At 33.9% G+C, this 20,870-nt stretch overlaps 1 protein-coding gene across 4 annotated transcripts in view; it reads right to left on the bottom strand.

Annotated features, from left to right (window-relative positions):
- LARP4 (La ribonucleoprotein 4) overlaps positions 1 to 20,870 on the bottom strand; it is a 61,523-nt gene that overhangs the window by 27,528 nt on the left and 13,125 nt on the right. For 2 of the 4 annotated variants that reach the window (XM_033116720.1, XM_033116723.1), the window contains exons 2-8: positions 15,346 to 15,493; positions 14,565 to 14,717; positions 12,533 to 12,608; positions 8,829 to 8,965; positions 7,115 to 7,218; positions 4,152 to 4,262; positions 3,135 to 3,188 (exon numbers count right to left, since the gene is read on the bottom strand). In XM_033116720.1, the coding sequence (XP_032972611.1) occupies positions 3,135 to 3,188; positions 4,152 to 4,262; positions 7,115 to 7,218; positions 8,829 to 8,965; positions 12,533 to 12,608; positions 14,565 to 14,717; positions 15,346 to 15,493 (783 nt within the window). Of the gene's footprint in view, positions 1 to 3,134; positions 3,189 to 4,151; positions 4,263 to 7,114; positions 7,219 to 8,828; positions 8,966 to 12,532; positions 12,609 to 14,564; positions 14,718 to 15,345; positions 15,494 to 16,219; positions 16,236 to 20,870 lie in introns of those variants that run through there. The other 2 variants (XM_033116719.1, XM_033116722.1) reach the window with 2 other exon arrangements.

The raw sequence follows: 20,870 nt of genomic DNA, 5'->3' as shown, positions 1-20,870 counted from the left end.
TGCTACATTGATGAACCTTGCAAACATTATGCTAAGTGAAATAAGCCAGACACAAAAGGACAAATATTGCATGATTAAATTTGCATGCGGTATCTAAAATAGGCAAATTCATAAAGACAGAGAGTAGAGTAGAGGTTGCTATGGGTTAGGAGAATGGGAAGTTATTGCTTCATGGGTATAAATTTTCTGCTTTGCATGATGCATAAGTTCTGGAAATAATTATTTGTGAGGGTTGCACAGCAATGTGATGTACCAACTGCCACTGAGTTGTAACTTAAAAATGGTGAATTGTATGTATGTTTTACTTTACAATAAAAAACTTAAAGCATTAAAAATGATGTTCACTGCAATATTATTACTTGTAAACAAAGAAACAAGGTACATGGAGAGAAATGAATAATTAAATCACGATGCACATGAACAATGTTGTATGTATAGTATACTTGAAACAATGGTGAATGAAAAAAATCTTGAAGCCCTATTAAGTGAAAGGAGCAGATGAGTGTCTAATGTACATTCCCATTTAAGTAAAGACAGAAAATTCCCAGATGGACACAGGAAAAAAACCGCTCTCTCATCACCTCTGGGGAGGAGGACTGAAGGAATCTAGCAGAGGGAGATTTAATTAATTATTTATTTAATATTTTTTGACTTTCTTAACACAAGCAGGTACTACTTTCACACTTAAAATTCTGAAATAGTAAACCTACAATAAATATACAGAGAAATAAATATTTATTCTACGTGACATGTACCATCTCTATAAAACCCAGATAAAACTTAGTATTAAGTTATAAAAAGCCAGCTGACAGGATGAAATTAGCAACACATGAAGAAACAGGTAAACAAACATTATTCATTTAATCTTTTTGTCCTCCAAGATCACTGCTTTTGCCTCACAGAATTTCAGAAATGAAAAAAGCATGAACACTTCAAAGAAATAAATCAAGACCTTAGAGGTAACTTGACACTCCTAAAATCAAAGATCTTGAGGCTGAAAGCAGCCTCAAGATCTGTAATATAGGATTTCTGGCTCCTGCACCTATCTTGCTGGGTGCTAGGTCATATGGTTATAACGAACAATATAAAAATTAATGTGAATCTGTGACTCTCCTAACAAGAACATTGCTATGTGATAGCTAATCAAAAGAACCATAAACAAAAACGGCAGAGAAAAATACTTATAATGAAATACATGTATATGTATATATTTACACATACTTTTAGCACTATACCTGAAATCTCAGCAAAAGCAGTAAGATATAAGAAATGGGAGGTATAAAGAATTATCAAAATAGTAATTATTTGTAGATGATATGATCTCTGAGGCAGATAATCCAAAGACCTAACAGAGCATTAAATATAACACAGGAGCTAGGCAAGGTTGTTGCATACAATAACACTAAGATGGGGGGTGGGGGGAAGCAACAAAAATTACTTTAAGGAAGTATTTATAAAACACAAAAGACTTGCATTAATAGACAAATATATCATAAAAACATTACCACAATATTGAATAATGTAGGGTAAAACAGTCTATTGTCCCCAATGTAAGCAATAAATTAATGCAATCCCATTTATTCCAATATATGGTTTTTGTTTGGTTGTTGGTATTAGACATTCTAAAATTCATATGGAAAAGTAATGGTCTAAGAATAACCATGACAGTCCTAAAAACTAATGAGGGAGAACTTGCATAAAAAGACAAGGATGTTATAAAACTACCATAATTAAAACAGTGATGTTGGTTCAGTAGAGATTGATATTAGGTTGGAGCAAAAATAATTGCGGTTTTTTGCAATTATTTTTAACCTTTTAAAGCGCAATTACTTTTGCACCTACCTAACAGAGCAGAGAACCCAAAACAGAGCTCATAGATGCAGCATTACAATTCGTGGAAGGGCAGACCACTCTACAAGTAAGTGTTGAGACAACTACCTTTCCATAAAAGGGGAAAAAATGAAATTAGATCCCTATCTCAGACTATACATCAGATTAATTCCAGATGTTTCAAAGACCTAAATCCAACATATGAAACCTTAAAGTTATTAAAAGACCTAGGAGAGTATTTTTATAGTCTCAAGCAGGGAAAGGAGAGAATAGGGAGAAGAACTTTACAGGCAGAGGAAATAAAATGACAACTGGCAGATAGTGTCATATGTAATATGGAAATAATACCACCTACCACACAGCAATAATGAGATTTAAATAAGTGAAGTTCTTAGAACACTGTCTGACATATAACCTTTTAATAAATGTAAGCATCTCTCATCCTGGTTCTTCCACTTAATAGTTGTGGGTAGCTGACACTCATGCCTTACTTTCCTTAATAGTAAAAGAGAGAAAATAGGGGTACCTACCTTATTGGGTTCTTGTAAGAATTAAATGCCTCTATATAAAGTGTTTAGAACAGCAACTGATATACAGTAAGAGCTCAGTAAGAGTTAGTTAAGCATAATGCATTGCATTTACAAAAAACGATTGTTCTATTACATGCGGAATGAGGAGCATGTTAAAGTAAGTGCATGTGTAGGATTCTATTTAGATGGTAGCTCTGGTAGGAATGTGGAGAATAGACTAAGGGGGAAAAAGCTGAAAGCTTAAGAGTTAAATGGCTATTTTAATTTTTTAAGCCTAAACACTGGTAATAATGAGTGAAAGAAGTTTTGAAGGCAGATTTCATGGGATCTGAGGACAGATTAGACAAGTAAAGACAGACAGCAAGTGTCACCAATGACAATTCCCAGGTTTCCCAAATGGTTGATTGTTAATGTGATGATGCAGTGAATTGAGATGAGGTTGAAAAATACGGGAAATGTTTTCCACCTTGTTACTAAAAACTTATCTCTGCTCCACATTTTGAGATCTGGAATTATCTTACATGTTTGTAATCAGCATCTAACTAAAACTTCATGCTGTTTGAAGTTTTGCCTTCGGAAAGAAACTGCTGTATAGAAAGTATTTTGATGTTTCATCAACTAATTTTCTGAAGTAGCACATCATATGAGCCATAAATTTCTTTAAAACCATTACAGGTTTTATAATGTATTGCCCATCTGTGCTTTTGAATTCTCAAACACACAAACAACAAAAAGCTTTGTTTCATGCTGGTCTTACTTACAAATGTTTCTTACCATGATTGGCTTGCCCTGAAACGTTTTCACTTCTTCTCTCAAGTATTTAAAAGCCTATTAACAAAGCAGAAAGGAATTTTCATTAGCATTCAAACATTTCACTAAAGCCACCTTTATTTTATCAAGAGAGTTTAGTATTAGCAACTCTCTCTAAACTAAACAATAAAAAATTCTGAAGGTGATTCCATTATGCAGGTGATAAGGAATGAAAAAGTAAAAATTTTTCATTTTTTATAGGATATACCTACTATGGATTATTGAAAACACACAAAATTCTAAACAAAACCAAACTGTCACTACATATCAATTTAAAAATGGTTCAGACAGCTTTCCTAGGTGAAGCACTGGGAAAAAAAAGGGGGGGGGGCGGATGCAGTCGGTTAGCTCGGTTGGTTAGAGCGGGTGCTCTTAACAAGATTGCCAGTTCGATCCCCACATGGGCCACTGTGAGCTGCGCCCTCCAAAACTAGATTGAAACGACTACTTGACTTGAGCTGATGGATCCTGGAAAAAGACACTTAAAATAAATAAAAATTAAAAAAAAAAAGTGAGTGGTTTTAAAATGTCATTAGATATGTTTTTGTTTCAAAGTAATACTACTTATCTTTAAGTAGAACATGATAAAAATTAAAAGTAAAATCACTGTATCAAAATTCCAAGAATCAGAAAGGAAGTTGTATATTGCGAGCCTAATATGTATCAGAAATATTAACTACTGAATACATGATTCCCAATCCCCACATTAATTTTAAAACTGTGTTAACTTTTTTATTGATAGAAAACAAACTGTTCTTAAATTGAAACTGAAAAGGCTTTAGGAAGATGATCGAAAAGGAAACCAATTAATAAACAAAACCAAAAAGGTGAACAAAGTGCTCAACAATCTTTACAAACAGTACTGATGGCACACAGGTATAATATAATAATTATATAATAATTACACATTTTCTCAATCAAAATATACCACTACTTCTTTTACCAGCAGGACTTGAAATCAGAAGAGAATTTTTTCCTCACCTCTTGTGCATCTGTGTCTGACTGGAAAGTGACATACCAGTTGCTATTGTGTGCAAACTCACAACTTATCACCTTCGGACAGTTTTCATTTTTGAACAAAGCTTTCACTTCCTGAAAAAGAAAAACTTTAGTTATCTGAAAAATATATCGATGGCTCTATTTTTCATTTCTTATCATTTGGCCCTTTCTTTTTCTTTACTTGTTAACTGTTTATGCCTTCTGCCCATCTTTCTATGAAGAGTAGAAGATGTTCTGGAACAAAAACATACAGTATAGTTATAGAATAAATTTTGTATGTGATTTAGCAATGAAATCTTATTTTATAAACAGCAAAGCTGAAGCATTTCACTCCTAGGGGCATTTTCCTTAGAGTAAAATCTCTCCAGCCTTGCCATTATCAAAAAAAAAAGTATGTCTTCCATTAACATTTTCTAGGTGCTATTTTCATGTATTCTCATTCAATCCAGATGCTTTGTCTACATCAGATTGATTCATGAACTCTTGTGCAAAAATGTCTTCCGTTTTCCATAATTTTGTAACTGAACTAAATAAAATTCCAACAAATATATGGATTTGGAAAAAGATAGTTACCTAAATTCAGAAATATTTAACAGTTAATAACTTGAATGAAGTTTATAAAAAGAAAGAAAAAAACTGGAAGTGAACATTAAGAATCCCTAAAACATTATAGAAGAAAAGGAAACAGTATCTGCTGGAATACCATCCAGCGTAAGACATTTATTTATTCCTGAAAACAACCCTGTGTTGAAGATTTTATCATCTCCTTTTCCCAGTTGAGGAAATGGTGGCTCAGACTGTTTAACCTACCCACACTACCACCAAGTGAACTCAAACCCAGCTTTGTATGTCTCCAAACTCCATTTTGTCTAATACCTATTTGAGTTCAAGGAGAAATTTAGTAGTAACCAGTAATTCCCAAATATCAAAGAATCTGATTTGGTTAAACTGTCCCACAAAATATCACTAGGTATCAATTAAAAAAAAAGACAATTATTAAGCTGATTGGACAATCAACATGACAACAGTGAAGCCTAACCTGTATTCTAACTCCCTCAAATGTTTAACTCACTGTCTCTACTCGGGATGAAATTTCTTAAGTCAAATACTATTTGAAATAAGTGATCAACCAGCTGAGTTTCGTGATGTTTAATGAAAGTGTTAAAATATCACCAAGTTCAGTTAATAAAATTCCTATCCACTCCAGATTTACATTTTTGGAGAACTATCTACAGAACTATTAGACTGTCTGCCACCAATTGATCTCTACCTTTCAAAAATCCGTAGACATTCTCCAAATATTTGTAATTCCCTTAAAATGTATAATGAATTAATTTATTGAAATCTTAGTAAAAACCCTATTTTCAGCCTTTATCATTTTTCTTTAGGAAGAGGTATGCTCATAGATTTACTTTCCCAAATATAAGAAGTCTGGATCTAAAGTAATCAAAAATTTATTCCACTTGAGAAGAACCTTTAAGGTCAAACCCCAAATCCGTTCATTTTCATTTGAATTTCAGTGATTACTGCCTAGCTAGACTTTCTCTGGCTACTTCAGTCATTTGCACTTCCTTTACTTTTTTTAAATGAACATTATGTTGATGACTTCGACCTTTCATTTACTGTTTTTCATGTGGTTGAGCTCCTTAAGAAATCAGACTATGAATTACAATAATTATAAAAATGATAATGGCTAATCTTGGAGTATTTTATATGCAACATACTGCTCTAAGCTCTTTATATACTAACTCAATTCTCACAACAATTTTATGGTCACATATTACTATTATCCCATTTAACAGATAAGATTTGTTAAATAACTTATCCAAGGTCATAGAACTAGCAAATAAAAAAGCTGGAGTTCAAATCCAGGCAGTTTGGTTGTAGAGTTCAGGCTCATATACTCTACATTGTTTCTTAATATTGCAAATATTCTTACCATTCTGCACTCTTCCTTTCAATTTGTTACTTTTGACATATAACTCATAATTTTAAATGAAAGATCTATCTAATGAGAGTTTCTTTTCTAATTTCTCTTACTGTTTCTGTTTAGGAAACTTTCATTCTGGAGATATAATACTGGACAAAAATATTAACTTCTAATGTGTCAAATTTGTTAGGTGGCCAAGAGTCTAAATTTTTTTAAATGGTTAATCAATCACCATATATCAGTTACTAATTAATACTTCCCATGTCTAATCTATTAAGCCTTAACACGACAACTTATTGTGAAGCTATGTGGCTTGGTAGTTAAGAAACATGGGCTTTGGAATTAGAAAGATCAAGTTCAAATCCAGACTCTGTCCTTTAATCAGCCCATGTGTCCTTAGGCAAGTTATTTAACCATCCTATGGCTGTTGACTTTGTAAAACAGACAATAAAACCTTAGGCTTTAAACAACTAACGTACGTTGCACAATACTCAATAGAATCTAATTATTAAACAATGTTGTTATACACACATTATTGCAGAAAAGGGCCTATTTCTGGATTATATTGTGTCATTTAAATATTATTTTATTTTTGTACTTGTACTGTATTATCTTTATAACTGCAGCCTTGCTTTATATTTGCTAACCAGTAGGGTTAGTCCTGGCCCATTAGTCCTTATTCCTATTTTTCTTCTTCATTCCTCAGTCTGTTCTTTCCAATGAATCCTCAAATTCCCCAAAGAGCCTATTTACATTTTAACCGCCATTCAGTCGAATCAGTAAGTTGCAAGTTACTCCCACTGCGGTACTCAGTTTTCCCTCCTTAGAACACAGAATTACATTTTCTCCCTTCCTCTGCACCATTCTTCAAGTATTGCAAAATTTACACAACAAATTCGTATTTATCCTAGTCACAGTAATAGAAATGAGGGCATTGAGACACTTTGTTGTATAGCTTCTCCAATTTAAAAGGTAAAGAATATTTACTTTTAACAATGCTTAATGATTTACCTACCTCTATTGGTGTTGTTTCAGGAATCTCTCTAAGAATCACAATGCAACGCTTATGACTTGGTCTCACTTTCTCGCCCTTCTCATCAACTTGTACCATGGGAGAAGCTGCAATTTAAAAAAGGGTTTAATTCAAAAGTGACAAATAGAGACATTAGAGCCATTAAAAGCTCACTTCTACTTCCAACTGAATAAATTAGCAGAGGCTAATATCCTAAAGAAATTAAGTTGTAGTATCAAAGATTAATTACAATAAAATATTTTGAGATTAATATGCAAAAAACATTGTCAAATGTTATTCTTTGAATATTCAGAGTACCTACTTTGTGACTTGGCACTAGGTTGGAGTTGGAAAAAACCCTTCAGGGAGCATACAACACACATCTAATAAGGCAATTTCCCTATATACAATTTCCAAATTCCTTACTTCAAGAGAGAACAAAAATCAGTGTACTTGCATTAGCCAACCCCTACTCTAGGAAATGTAAACAGCTCTAATATGTCAAGAAATTCTTTTAAAAATTATAATTTAAGAAGCACTTAAACCAAGAATTATGTACAAATGATTATAATCTTTCCTTGATTTTAACATATTTACTTACTTACTACAACAGAGACCAAGAAGCCATCTTTCATATGCCGATTTTGAGAAAATACTGAATAAAGACAATACTACATAGTCAAAACTTTTATTAGGCTCGTACAAAAGTAACTGCGGTTTTAAAGGTTAAAAATAATTACAAAAACCGCAATTACTTTTGCACCAACCTAATATTTCCAGTCCCTTCAGAAAGACAGATAATATGCTACATGTCCCTCAACAGGCAAGTACAGAGAAAAAGGAAGTAGTTAAAAAAAAAATGGGTTGGGTATTAGTGCTAGGTTCCAGCCCTTAGAGATGGGGGGTTCTGCTCGTCTCGGCCAATTTTTTTATGTTCAGAAGATTGGGTCATTTTAAGAAATGTCTGCACAAACCAATCAGATATTTCATAAATGTGTTTAGCATTCTGAGAATGGAAATCCTCTACTCCCATATAGTAAGTCTATTATTAGACTTGCTACATTTAACTTTTAAATATTTCCAAGAACATATTTCACATAAAAATGAAGATGTGCCTTTATTCAATCAAGTAGTTAACAAAACCCACATAAGAGCGGTTACCAAGAAATACTGATATAAGATACAAACACCAGTAAAAATTCTTAGAAACTCAACCTGAAACTATAAATTCTTTACCAACTTTTAAAGCAGTTTTGTCAAACTGTAGGTTACACCTCTTTAGTAGGTTGTAAAATAAATTTAGAGTAAAAGAAATGAGTTCACTGCAAGCATTTAATATTAATCTGTGTAACTAACATTTCAGTTGTGTGTGGTTGTGTGGCATATGTGGTATATACGTACTGAACTTTCATGTATAATATACTTCTTGGGTTCAAATGTTTGAAATAGATTGCTTTAGAGGGTGTGAAAATGACACATAAAGCCTTCTAATAGCTCAGGAAACAGAGATTTAATTGCTAATATGTGTGAATGGGTATCAAGATGAACAAGCAAGGTGTCGAACTGACACAGAAGCTATATACCAGTCAGTAAAAATAAATTATCAAAATAGAATAACAAAAAATAGGGAGTTAAAAACAATTCCCTATATGATCAGTAATCAAAAGAATATTTAGCTTTTTGACTTGAAGTAAGTTAAAAGGTATGATTTACATACATCTCAATACTTCGAGAATTAGATCAGGGTCTGTGGTTAGCTTTTTTATTTCTTCCATGTTGGCAACGGTCCAAATTGGGATAAATTGATCACTATCCATTTGAGATATCAGGTAAAGATCCTTTGACAAATTTTCTCTGAAAAAAATAAACAGAAGCAACAGTCCTATAAAACAATTTCTTAAAAGCACCTAAAGCAGTGCCTTATTCACTTTTGTCATTAAGTCTAGGAAACCAAAATTATGCTATCAGAAATAAGATAGTGAACTATGAAAACACATAATATACAACAGATATACTCTAACAACTTCCAGAAAGTTTCTCAATCCCCAAACACATTGGGCTCAACAGTTCTGAATAAGGGGTTTTATGAAATTATACTGATATGGAAAGAAACTTAGTATCAAATTTAAAAGTATGTTACAAAATATTATATATGGTGTAGCTCCAGCTTATAAATACTTTATCATTGATGTTAGAATATGCAGTTTAAACCATGAGCTGGCACCAGCCCGGTGGCTCAGGTGGTTGGAGCGCCATGCTCCTAACGCCAGTTCGATTCCCACATGGGTCAGTGAGCGACGCCCTCTACAGCTAAGATTGTGAACATCGGCTGATGAGTGCTGCCATGAGCTGCCGTGGGCTGCTGTGTGCCGCCATGAGCGGCCGGTGGCTAGCGTGGGTGGCCAACAGACAGTGTGAGCTGCCGTGGGCTGCTGTGTGCTGCTGTGAGTGGCCAGCAGCCGGCAGGGCTGCTGTGAGCGGCCGACCGACTGACAACCTGCGACCGACTGACAACCGGCGACCGACTGCCTCAGCCGGAGGAACACAAGGCTCATAACACCAGCGTGGGCCAGGGAGCTTTGTCCTACACAACTAGACTGAGAAACAACGGCTTGAACTGGAGGAGGAAGGCGGAGGGAGATTTAATAAATATGTTTCATTTTTTATTTAAATTTAAATAATAAATTTACGACATTTAAAATTAAGACAAAATTCTTTAAGATACAAACACTTCAACCTTACCCATAAAACCATGTTTAACAAACTGAAGTAAAATCAAATTCATATCTTATTCACATCAAATCTTTGAAGCAGTCTGATTATAAATAGCTAGAAGTCTGCCTAAAAGCCATCTTCTCAGTGACCACCCTATTCAAAACTGAAACCACCCAAGCACTACCGATTCCTCTTCCCCTCCTTACACTGCTCTATTTTTTTCCATAGTGCTTATCACTTAACACATTTCTAAGTTGATTACTTAATATGTTTATTGTTTTGGTTCACCCAGCCAGAACAGAACATAGGTTCCATGAAGGATCTTTGTTGTTTAAAAATGTGTTTCAAAGCCCTAGTGATTGACAGAGTAAGGTCAAAGGCTCTTACATTCAAATTTTATTAAAATAGAGTAGGAGTTACTTTTCTAAGGTTAGAATTGTCAACAGGTGGTGGTTATTTGTTTTGGTAAGGAAAAATGAGAATAAAGAGGATACTAATAAAGGTTAAACTCACTTTAGCACCAAAGAAGGAACATACTAATATCACCCTAATCAATAAGATATTCTTGAAGAACTTGAAAATAAGACAACTGTAACTATAATATTTGCATAACTAAAAAGTTATATCCTCAATCAACTCTGACTTTCAGCAGGTCTATTCTTATAAAACTGTGTGCGAAATCCTTAAAGAAACAGTACCTCACAGAAGTCAAATTAATGGATGTAACATCTAAGACGTGAATATTCATGACTAATATCTGACATGTATTCATGGCAATTTTGCTGAGCTACAAATGTCAATTACCCAGCTGGTTTGAACTGTATCACAGATTTGAATAGAATGTAGTAGATCATGATAAGCAAGAGCTCCCACTGCAACAATCAAAAAAGTTTAAATTACAAAAGTCATGTTTTCAATGATAAAGGAGAGCTGTGAAAGCTACGAGGACAAAATGAAATTCCAGAAAGATGATCTTTTTTTCCAGAGGGCATTTGCAGATCCTGGACCAGAGGGAAACCAGCAGAACTTTCAGGAGTTGCAAAGTACTGGCATTATGAATTGGAAACTAAAGGAGGCCCTAACACACAACTGTTTACTGAGTTCTAAGAAAGACAAGGAAAGATTGGGAGCCAGGTTTAAAAAGCAGAGTAAAATCTCTGTGGTCTTGTGGAAGTTCCAGTGGAAGGAGGAACCTTGCATCAAACATAAGATAGGTCTCCTCCACAAAACATTTGCCAGATTTCGAAGCTGTATGGGATGAGAGGCTAAAGAGCTAATCTAAAACCTCTGAAGAACACAACTAAATCTCCCTTGGTGATTCAGGACTGAGGTAATAGAAAATTGCCAACTTCTAAATCAAAAGCCTGAAAAGGTCATGACTGAAGAACAGACATAAATTAAAGGTGGACTGAGTCTAATTAAAATGGCTGCTCAGCCCTGACCCAGATTAATTCCTGACTGAATTGAAGCAATCAATTTGCTTCTGACTACCAGAAGAAAGTTCAAATCTTTTCTTGAGGGAAAAATTGTCACTTGCAGTTTCTAGCTTCTTTTATGTGCAATGTCCAGCATATAATCAAAATTTATAAGACATGCAAAAAGGCAGGAAATTATGACAGAGAATCAAGAAAAAAAAAAACTGAATATAAGCAGACACAAAATGATTCAGTTAGTGGGCACAGATTTTAAAATACCTATTACAAGTAGGTTACAGAAAATGAATTGTATCACAGGCATACCTGACTAGAGAAAAGAAAAGCCAGAAGGTTCTTGCTTTTATTCTAGGGCCTGTACTAGACTATGAAGACAAAGAATAAAAAGAAGGGGAAGAAAAGGGAGATATTCAGGTTGAACAATCAATTAAACCTGAGTCACAGGTGTATTATGTGTAAATATATGAAGTCGTCTGATAAAATGCAGGTTTCTAGCTTGAAAAATTGGTTCATTACCTGTCACCAGATATAGGAAAAATAGAAAGCATTACATTTGCATGCATATCCAAACTTCTATTTATTTTGGAAGGGGCAGTTTTACACATTGAAGTTTTATGATATCTAAGCTATAAATATACCTGTATGTCTTATCTGTAAATACGACATCTTAAAACGTTTGCCTGAAAGACCTCCTTATTTAATAGAAGACATTGGTAATATAAATTCAGTGCTTATCCACCTACCTTGCTAAAAATAACTATGATCAAAGGTTATAAAAGCCAACTAGAAAAAATATAAATTAAGAGATAATCACTTTTTTGAGAACCCTAAACCTGAATATGAATATGTTCATAGGAAAAGTCTCCAAGAGAAATTTCATTATCTTTCTATTGAGAATAGATCCTTTGCAAGTTCAACTTGGACATCCTGAAATCTAGTTAAAACATTCGTGTATACTGAAGAATGATACCAAAATACGTCACTGAAGGAAATAAAACCATCATTCTTCCACTCTATTTCACAGGTATTTTACATTTACTAACCAAACAATTCAAAAAAGGAGAGCTATCAATTAAAAAAATGATAGTGAGGGTGGCCGGTTTGCTCAGTGGTTAGAGTGCAGTGCTCATAACACCAAGGTCACCGGTTCAATTCCCACATGGGCCAGTGAGCCGTGCCCTCCACAACTAGATTGAAAACGACTTGACATGGAGCTGATGGGTCCTGGAAAAACACACTGTTCAATAAATAAATAAATAAAATGATAGTGTACCGTGAAAAACAGAATTCTAATTGTTTCTTCAGACATTCTTTTAGGTCTTCTGTAGAAATTGCTGAATTGCTTTCTCCTGGTGATAGTAAACAAGAGGGAAAATTACTACGAAATTACCAAGGTGGTAAACATTACCCATTGTTGAACTGAGAATAAGTTTCAAAGTATGCACAAATTAAACTCATCACAACTGTATATTTAATTATTTTTAGAATTTAGATAGCTCAAAGTCTAAATTTCTTTCAACGTGTCCTTCATTCTTTACATAGATTTTCACATAAGTTTAAGAACAATTTTATCAAATAATTAACAAAGCACCATTTATACTAACATACTTGGCTAGCATATTATAAAATACTACCATAAATACTTTAAAAATGTGAAATTTATTCCTTTGATGAAAACTCAAAGAACAAAAATAACAGTAATCTACCCTAGCGCCGCTCGTGGCGGGCCCTAGTCCTTCTGATCGAGGCCCAAAAGAAAAACAAAAAACAAACCAACAAAAAAAGTAACAGTAATCTAAACTTTAAGACAGTAACTAGTTAAAGTGGGATACATATATATGTATAAACATACGTGTGAGTATGTGTATAGAGAGTAACACACACACACACACATTCATGTTATTGGTAGTAAATCTGATGTTAGTCACATTCTTTAAACTTCTGTCTCTCAATATTCTTTCCATTCCTTAATTTTAGAGCACAATAGGAATATTTAAAGCACTCAAACATCCTAAAGGATCGGACCAACTCTGTAATAGTCCTCTATGCCTTCTATTATTTAATCCAGAACATGAGACTTTTTTTCAGGACACAAGCCTGGAAAACCATCACTCTCTTATTAGACTCTCACACAAAACATTAGACTCAAAGTACAAAATCTGTCCTATTCTTAAATAGCATTAATAATTAATTTCTTTTAAATACACAGACAATAGGATGTATATGTAAAGATAAATTTTGTACATGATTTTACCACTACCTTATCTTATTACTCAAGATTCAAAGTGATATAAGATACTAAACTAACTTCATTAAAATGAACATAAGCATCTATTTCTATGTAGTAAATAAACTTCATCCACCCAAATGCTAGCTAAATGAGCAAAAACTTCATTTAACTTCTCAATGTCATTATAGCAAACTTATTAATATATCAACTGGTTGCCACATCAGTTAAACTAACTGTTCAATAGCCAGTAGTTAGGTATATTATGACCACAAATAGGGAGTAGAACCTACCACCTTAAATTATCATATGGAAATACCAACCCATTCCACTTCAGAAATCAAATTACAAGCCAAGAGACCTTAGAAATCTAGTCCAAGTATTTATAATAAATAAGGAAACTGAAGTTAAAGGTTTACATGCCTTCACAGAAGTCAGAACTAAGCAGTGATAGAAATGCCTAACTTTCCTATCCCATTATATTTATTTTCCAGAGACCCTTTAAAAATTAAAAAAATAAAGTTAAGCAGTTAAGGTCTATGGTCCATTTTTAGTTTCTTTTAAATTTCATACATTTAAATCCAATCAAATACTAATGTCAATTAAATGAATGCAAGAAAAATATAATTCACAAGTTAAATTATAATAGGACCATGTTTTTAACACAGCCTTTCCCTTAAAATTAATCCCCACAATTCCACATTTATAAATCCATTTCACACTGACAAAAGTGATGGGAAAATTGATAGAACTTTACAATGATCACAACTAATAGACCAAGAAACTTGGACCCTATGGAAGACTGTAATTTAGGTCCCTTTTAACTATTTTTTTCCTTTTACTTTAATTTCACACTTTTCCTTTAATAGGATATTTAAAGTAAATATTCCTTTTAAATTACAATGTTTTTGTTTGGTCATCTGAAAACAGTATTTATAGCAATCACCTAACATTTCATTAACATAAACTTCTTTCCAAATAAGAAAATAAAATGATCAATGCCATAGGTTTATTAGAACAATGATAAGAAGACCTGCACACTGCATTCTCATTTTACCAATAAAACCATAAAGTTTACCAGAAATGTCATATATTTGGTAACTCAGATCTTCTGGCCCTAAAATCATTCCATCAGTTGATTCTTCAATGCCTGTAGAATTTCTTGTGGTTTCACAAGATGAATACATTACTTCATATTCCTTACACATATCAGCTGAAAGCTCTGTATTACCTGTACGAAAGAAAACATAGTGAAAATAAATAGGAATTCTTCAAATCCTATCTTTAGGAACTCTGTAACAAGATTTCAAGGAATTCTACCAGTTGGGAAAATGTCCACATGGTTTTAAGTTAAGATTTCTCTTCCCAAGAGAGATATATTTTGATGATTATGGATAAGCTAAAATGATTAACAATATAAACTTATATAGCACTATCTATGTATCAGACAGGTTCATGAACTTTATTCATTTATTTCTCAGGAAATCCTATGGCAAAAGTTATTATTATTATTAGTATTGTTTTACATATGAAGGACTGAAGGGTGGAGAAGTCATTTGCCAAAGGTCAAAGAGTGAGTAAGTAGCATTGCCAATGATGGTAGATCAAACTAATTTATAAATACCACATTATAAATGAGTTAAATGCTGGACCCAAAGATACAAGCACAGCTATGATTTGAAATTAGTGACAATTAATTCATATTAGATATGAGAACTGTGTACAAACTACATGTTAAATACTTATAAATATATTTAATGAAATAATCAAAGGATGAACCCCAAAGTTCTATAAACCACATATTTGGCCACATATTTAACCAAAATGTGATTTGTTCTGATAAAATATTTCGGACTTACCCTCAGGATGGGACCCTGATGTGGCTGCTGTTTCATGCCAAGAGCTTTCAGTTCCATGAGTTACTGGGGTGGCGTCCGTATTTCCAGGAGGGATTTCTTGCCATACTTTGGCATTAGGATTTAAACCAGTTCCTTTAGATGTTACCTGCTAAATAATCAAAGGATCTATTTGTAAATTTTGAAAGGCAGTGCTCTAAAAGTACAAATTTAGATATAAGACTTTTCCATCACTTAAACGTGAAGAAAACCTCCAATATTAAGTAATTTAATAATGATTAAATATTAAATAATATTTTGTTTTAAGCTCAACTTGAAAATGTCTTTTTAAGTAGATGAACTTGAAATGTCTATATATAAAATTTAACTACCTACCAATAAAAAACTTCTCTATAAAATACTGTTAATGTAGAAATACTGCTTTTACATCAACCTGCTTGCAAATGTCATAAAACTTATTCAAACTTTCACATATCTTTGACATTAGTGTGTTTGTGTACCTAGAGCAGATTTTTGAATTATCCAGAGTGATTTTCCAAAGTATATACTTTTTATAGCCATCCAAGCTGTGACAGAGATCTGTGAGGATGAATGATTCTATCACTGCAAATTTCTTCCCAAGTCAAAAACATCAGTTTGCCTTACATTAGAATGTGCTTTTCCATTTGTCCTGAAATTGTATATCCTTCATGTCCCCAACAAGACTATGTAACATACCGTATTACCGTCTAAAGTGATCTTTTGCATACATCACCTAATCACAGACACAGAGGTGAAAAGTAGAAATGGCTCATAGTATGGAGAGTGGGGAGGAGAAGAGTATTCAAAAGATGGAGAGAGAGGAAGAAAGCAGGACACAATAACATACTTCTCTCACCTCATTCAAGCAAACAGGGCTTGAGCCTTCCAAGTACATTAATGACCCTTCAAAAAGTTTACTCCTCTTCCAGAAAGTTACTTTTAACTGTCCTCTTAGCCATAGGCTCCTCCCCTGGATGGCAGGCACCAGAAGGTGGATGCAAAGGGTAAGGAATTAATTATTCAAGCTTATGACTTGCAAATCCTGGGGATTCAGCTTTCGTGAAAAATAACTGGTACACACTGAGCCATTTGCCAGGAGGTAGTTATAAATTCTGCATACATGGAGGGAGTTCTTACAACTGACACTGGCTCATGGGGTAAAAACAAAAAAATCAGCCTTTAAGGTATCACCAACACCCAAATATGGCAAACAAAAGCAGGACTCTGAGTAGGCAGAACTACAGTCCCCAGAGTTGCAGAGAAGACTCTGGGAAGCCTAACTGTACTTCCTGCAATTATGCCCTATGAAATTCCTCTATAACCTTTTAATCTAATAAATCATTTTTTTACTTGAGTTTCCATACTGTGCAACTACTATGACTAACATGACTTAAATGTATGAACCAATGAAACATTGTTTAATTACACTCTACAGCTTGCCATATATTTTTTGATTGCTCATCAACATCAACTGAAATCCAATTTGGGAAAAAGGAGAAAGCTCAGACACAATGTCCTTTTCCATGTCAAGGTTCATTCACATTTTGGGAGCAGGGCTGGGCCTGAAATGGGGGTGGTAGTGCTTACTTCAGCAGCACATATGCTGAAATGGTGATGGTAGTGGCAGTATTTTATCGCTGACACTGTTTAGAACTGGCAGATACAGGATAATAACAACTATAGCCTTTTAGTCAATTTATTGCTGTTAAATGCTCTACAGACAATACACCCCCTTTCTGCCTTCACCACAGCATACCCTCCCCCCACTTTGCCTTTAGAAGTGAGGCGATTACATGTGATTTGGGAAGTTAGGTACAGCTTAATTTCTGACTGATAGCCAAAAAAAACCCTGAAGACATTGTGATAGCCTAGCCTTCTGCCATGTAAACAGCATTTAATTTGACATTAAGCATTTTAATAGAAGAAAATCTATGTACCTACTTACTCTCTCTCTCCCTTTCCTTTAATTCTGAGAATACCAGTTTTTTTCCTACCCAAGAAAAGGGCAAATAATAAAGACTACAACTCTCAAAAAAAAAATCAAACTTCTGAATCTTGATAAATACAATGAAAAAGTAAAAAACTCATTAAACGAATAAAATCTATGTATGAAAAAGATACAGAGACGGAACCATATAACTACTAGAAATACCCCTAACATATAGAATTGTTTTTCATAGTAGTATGTGGCTTTAGTAAAGCAAAATAGGAATTATTTCAAGGTAGTTAATAATTATTACCTAGACATATAATGGTTGAGGCTCTAGAATCCCACTTGAATTCAAAACCCAGCTCTAACATTAACAATTGTATGACAATGAGAAAATTTCTTAACTCATCTGAGTGTCGTCTGAGTTACGGCTGTACCTCAGCTGTAAACTGAGGTAAGAATTCCTTATTTTAAGAACTAAACTGTATTAATACTTGAAAGGCAATTAACACTCAGTATAAATACCCTGTATATATTTTTACAAAGCATGTTAGTTTTGAATAGAAGGTAATTCGGCTGCCTCACTACACAAACACTACTGCATTCTATCAAAATAACTGCAAGGTGAAGTTAAAAGTAAAACATTATGTCACAGAAAATTAGCTTTGAAGAAACAGACGCAAATCACAAAAGATAGGTGGGTGACTAGAGAATATAAAACTGCAACAAAAAACTAAAAATAAGCCTAGTAAAATAAAATTCTAGGAAAAATACATACATATGTACACAAATATGAAAATAAAATACCATTTTGCATTTATCGAATTAGCAAAGCACTTAAAAATAATTCCTACATTGGCATAAAATTTGCAAACTCATTCTTTACTGGAGATTGTATAAAATAGTACAACTCATTCCCACATATTAACAATGTTTAAGAGCCAAGAAATGGAATTAACCCAAAGTCAGATGAGGTCAAAGGGAATTATGACACTCACTACTGGTAAAGTACTACACAGCCATGAAAAATTATAAAGGCACATTACCGCATTTCATAAAATCTAAACGGGTACTAACATGTCGGGGGAAAAAAATCATTTATTAAACTATGACACACCAAATATTTTAAGATGTATCCCAATTTTTAGAAGTTAGAATGTGCATCTTAGGGTTAAGAAAATATGAAACACATCAAAATGGAAAATGCTTTCACACAATGTAGTGAAAAAAAACCCATAACCACCATAACAAAAGTTAATGTGTTAAGCAATTCTCTGGGCTAAGCACTGTGCTGAATGCTTTACATTTCTCATCTACTTAAAAAAAAAAAAAACCGTATGTACTAGTATCTCCCTTTTACAGGTTATCCTATGAGAAATAATATAACCAACTAAAGACACGCAGAGTTTAAATATGAAGTCAGTATTAACCATACAATGATCACAACTCATAAATTATTACAACTACAAAAAGTACATAAACATGGGAATATGAGCTAGAAGAGAACAACATGATCTGCTACAATAACCAGATCAGAGACTTCTCTCCCTTGTAAAGCTTGTCATTAATAAAGCATTCTATTAAAATACTGCTGCAAGTTTTAGTCATAAAAATATGAAACTTGGCCAGCCCAGTAGCTCAGGCGGTCGGAGCTCCGTGCTCCTAACTCCAAAGGCTGTCGGTTCGATTCCCACGTGGGCCAGTGGGCTCTCAACCACAAGGTTGCCAGTTCGACTCCCACAAGGGATGGTGGGCTGTGCCCCCTGCAACTAGCAACGGCAACTGGACCTGGAGCTGAGCTGTGCCCTCCACAACTATGATTGAAAGGACAACACCTTGACTTGGTAAAAAGTCCTGGAAGTGCACACTGTTCCCAAATAAAATCCTGTTCCCCTTCCCCAATTAAAAAAAATATGAAACTTGAAAAAACATATTACATCTATTAAGAATTTTTCAAATCACAGCATAAATGTGACAGTTTACTATATTAAAATCAAATATGTTGTGCCTTTTGTGCCTCTGAGTATGTATACTATTATTTTAGTTTTATACCAGTCACTATTTATTTAAATTTACATAAATGCTGACTATTTCCTATGATCATCATTCTTTCTTGCATTTCAGACCTTTCTTCTGGAATCATTTTCCTTCTTCCCCCGAAACATCACTGATCAATTTTTTTTTAAGTAAACTCTCAAATTGTGATTTATCTGAAAATACCTTTATTTTCACCCTCTACCATTGCTGTATACAGAATTCTTACTAGGCACAGATTCCCTCAGCCCATTAACAGATATCCGCACTGCCCTCTGGTTTGCAGAAATCAGTCTAGCTGTCATTCCTAATCTCTCTTTTATCTCTAGTTGCTTAATCTCTGCCAATGGTGTTTTGCAGTTTTATAATCATAAGTCTAAGTGTGAAATTCTTTTTAATTTATCCTACTTGGGATTCACCGAACTCTTATCTGATGCATTTTTCATCAATTCTGTAATATTCTCAGCCATTATCCCTTCAAACACTGCCTTCCATCAACTTCTCTATTACTTCCTTCTGGAACCCCAATAAAATATTTTATACCTTCTCGATCCCATGTTCCACATCTTTTTGTATCAATCTCTTCCCCATTTTCAATCTCTTTGCCTTTCTAAGAAATTACATTCTGAGCAATTTCTTAAGATGTTTCCTTCAGTTCATCAATTTTCTCTTCAGCTGTTTCTAAGATGTGTTCAACTTGTCCAGTAAGTTTCTAAGTTCTCTTTTTTATATATTTGGTTTTCTAAAGTTCCTCTTGGTTCTTTTCTCAAATCTACTCAATGTTTTGTTTCTTAATCATCCTTTCAGTATCGTCCGTCCTTTAAGCATATTAAGCATTCTTATAGTCTACATTTGATAATTCCAATTATCTGCAATCTTTGAGGGTTTTGATTGGTTGTTTCTGCTAAACCATGCTCACGATTATCTACATGCTTTATGATTTTACAGTGTAAGCCCATTTTCCTTGGAACTTCATTTGTGGGCATTTTAAACATTACGTTTAAACTGTGCTCTTCACAAGAGGATCTGTTTTCCTTATGGTAGATGACTGCGTAGTAGGAAGACTACCAATCTGGTATCACTTTAAATTTTCAAGATGCGTTTTTTGGGGAACAACAGGTAGTGTGAATTTTGCCCTACTTTGGCAACAAAGGATTTGTGGCTTATTAGGGAAGACCTCTCTCCATCATCCCAGAGCCAAGGCTAAAAGTGACAAGTTTCCTTTTCTCTGGGAAAGGTTTCCCCTCCCCCCCCCACCAAGTTTACCTTGTGTTCTGTGTCTAAGCATTGTTCATTAAAACCAAAGCTCTGCACCATTAAGGATCAACAGATGGGTAAGGGGAGCCCTTGGGATTATCGCCTGCTTATCTCTCTGGATCAGTATTTTGATGTTTTTGGTTTGAAGATTTCATTTGCTTCCTTACCATCTTAAGGCTCTCCTTTAAAAAAATGTTTTGAAAATATTTTAACAAATATTTTGTTTTTGTTAAGCCATATTTAGGCCAGGAGCAGAAACCTTATCTTAAAAGCCATCTTGTCTTGA

This window comes from Rhinolophus ferrumequinum, chromosome 10 (genome assembly GCF_004115265.2).
Source record: "Rhinolophus ferrumequinum isolate MPI-CBG mRhiFer1 chromosome 10, mRhiFer1_v1.p, whole genome shotgun sequence".
In the NCBI taxonomy this organism is placed as follows: domain Eukaryota; kingdom Metazoa; phylum Chordata; class Mammalia; order Chiroptera; family Rhinolophidae; genus Rhinolophus; species Rhinolophus ferrumequinum.
The sequence above is the reverse complement of the archived record's forward strand: the minus strand, read 5'-3'. Positions and strand labels throughout refer to the sequence as shown.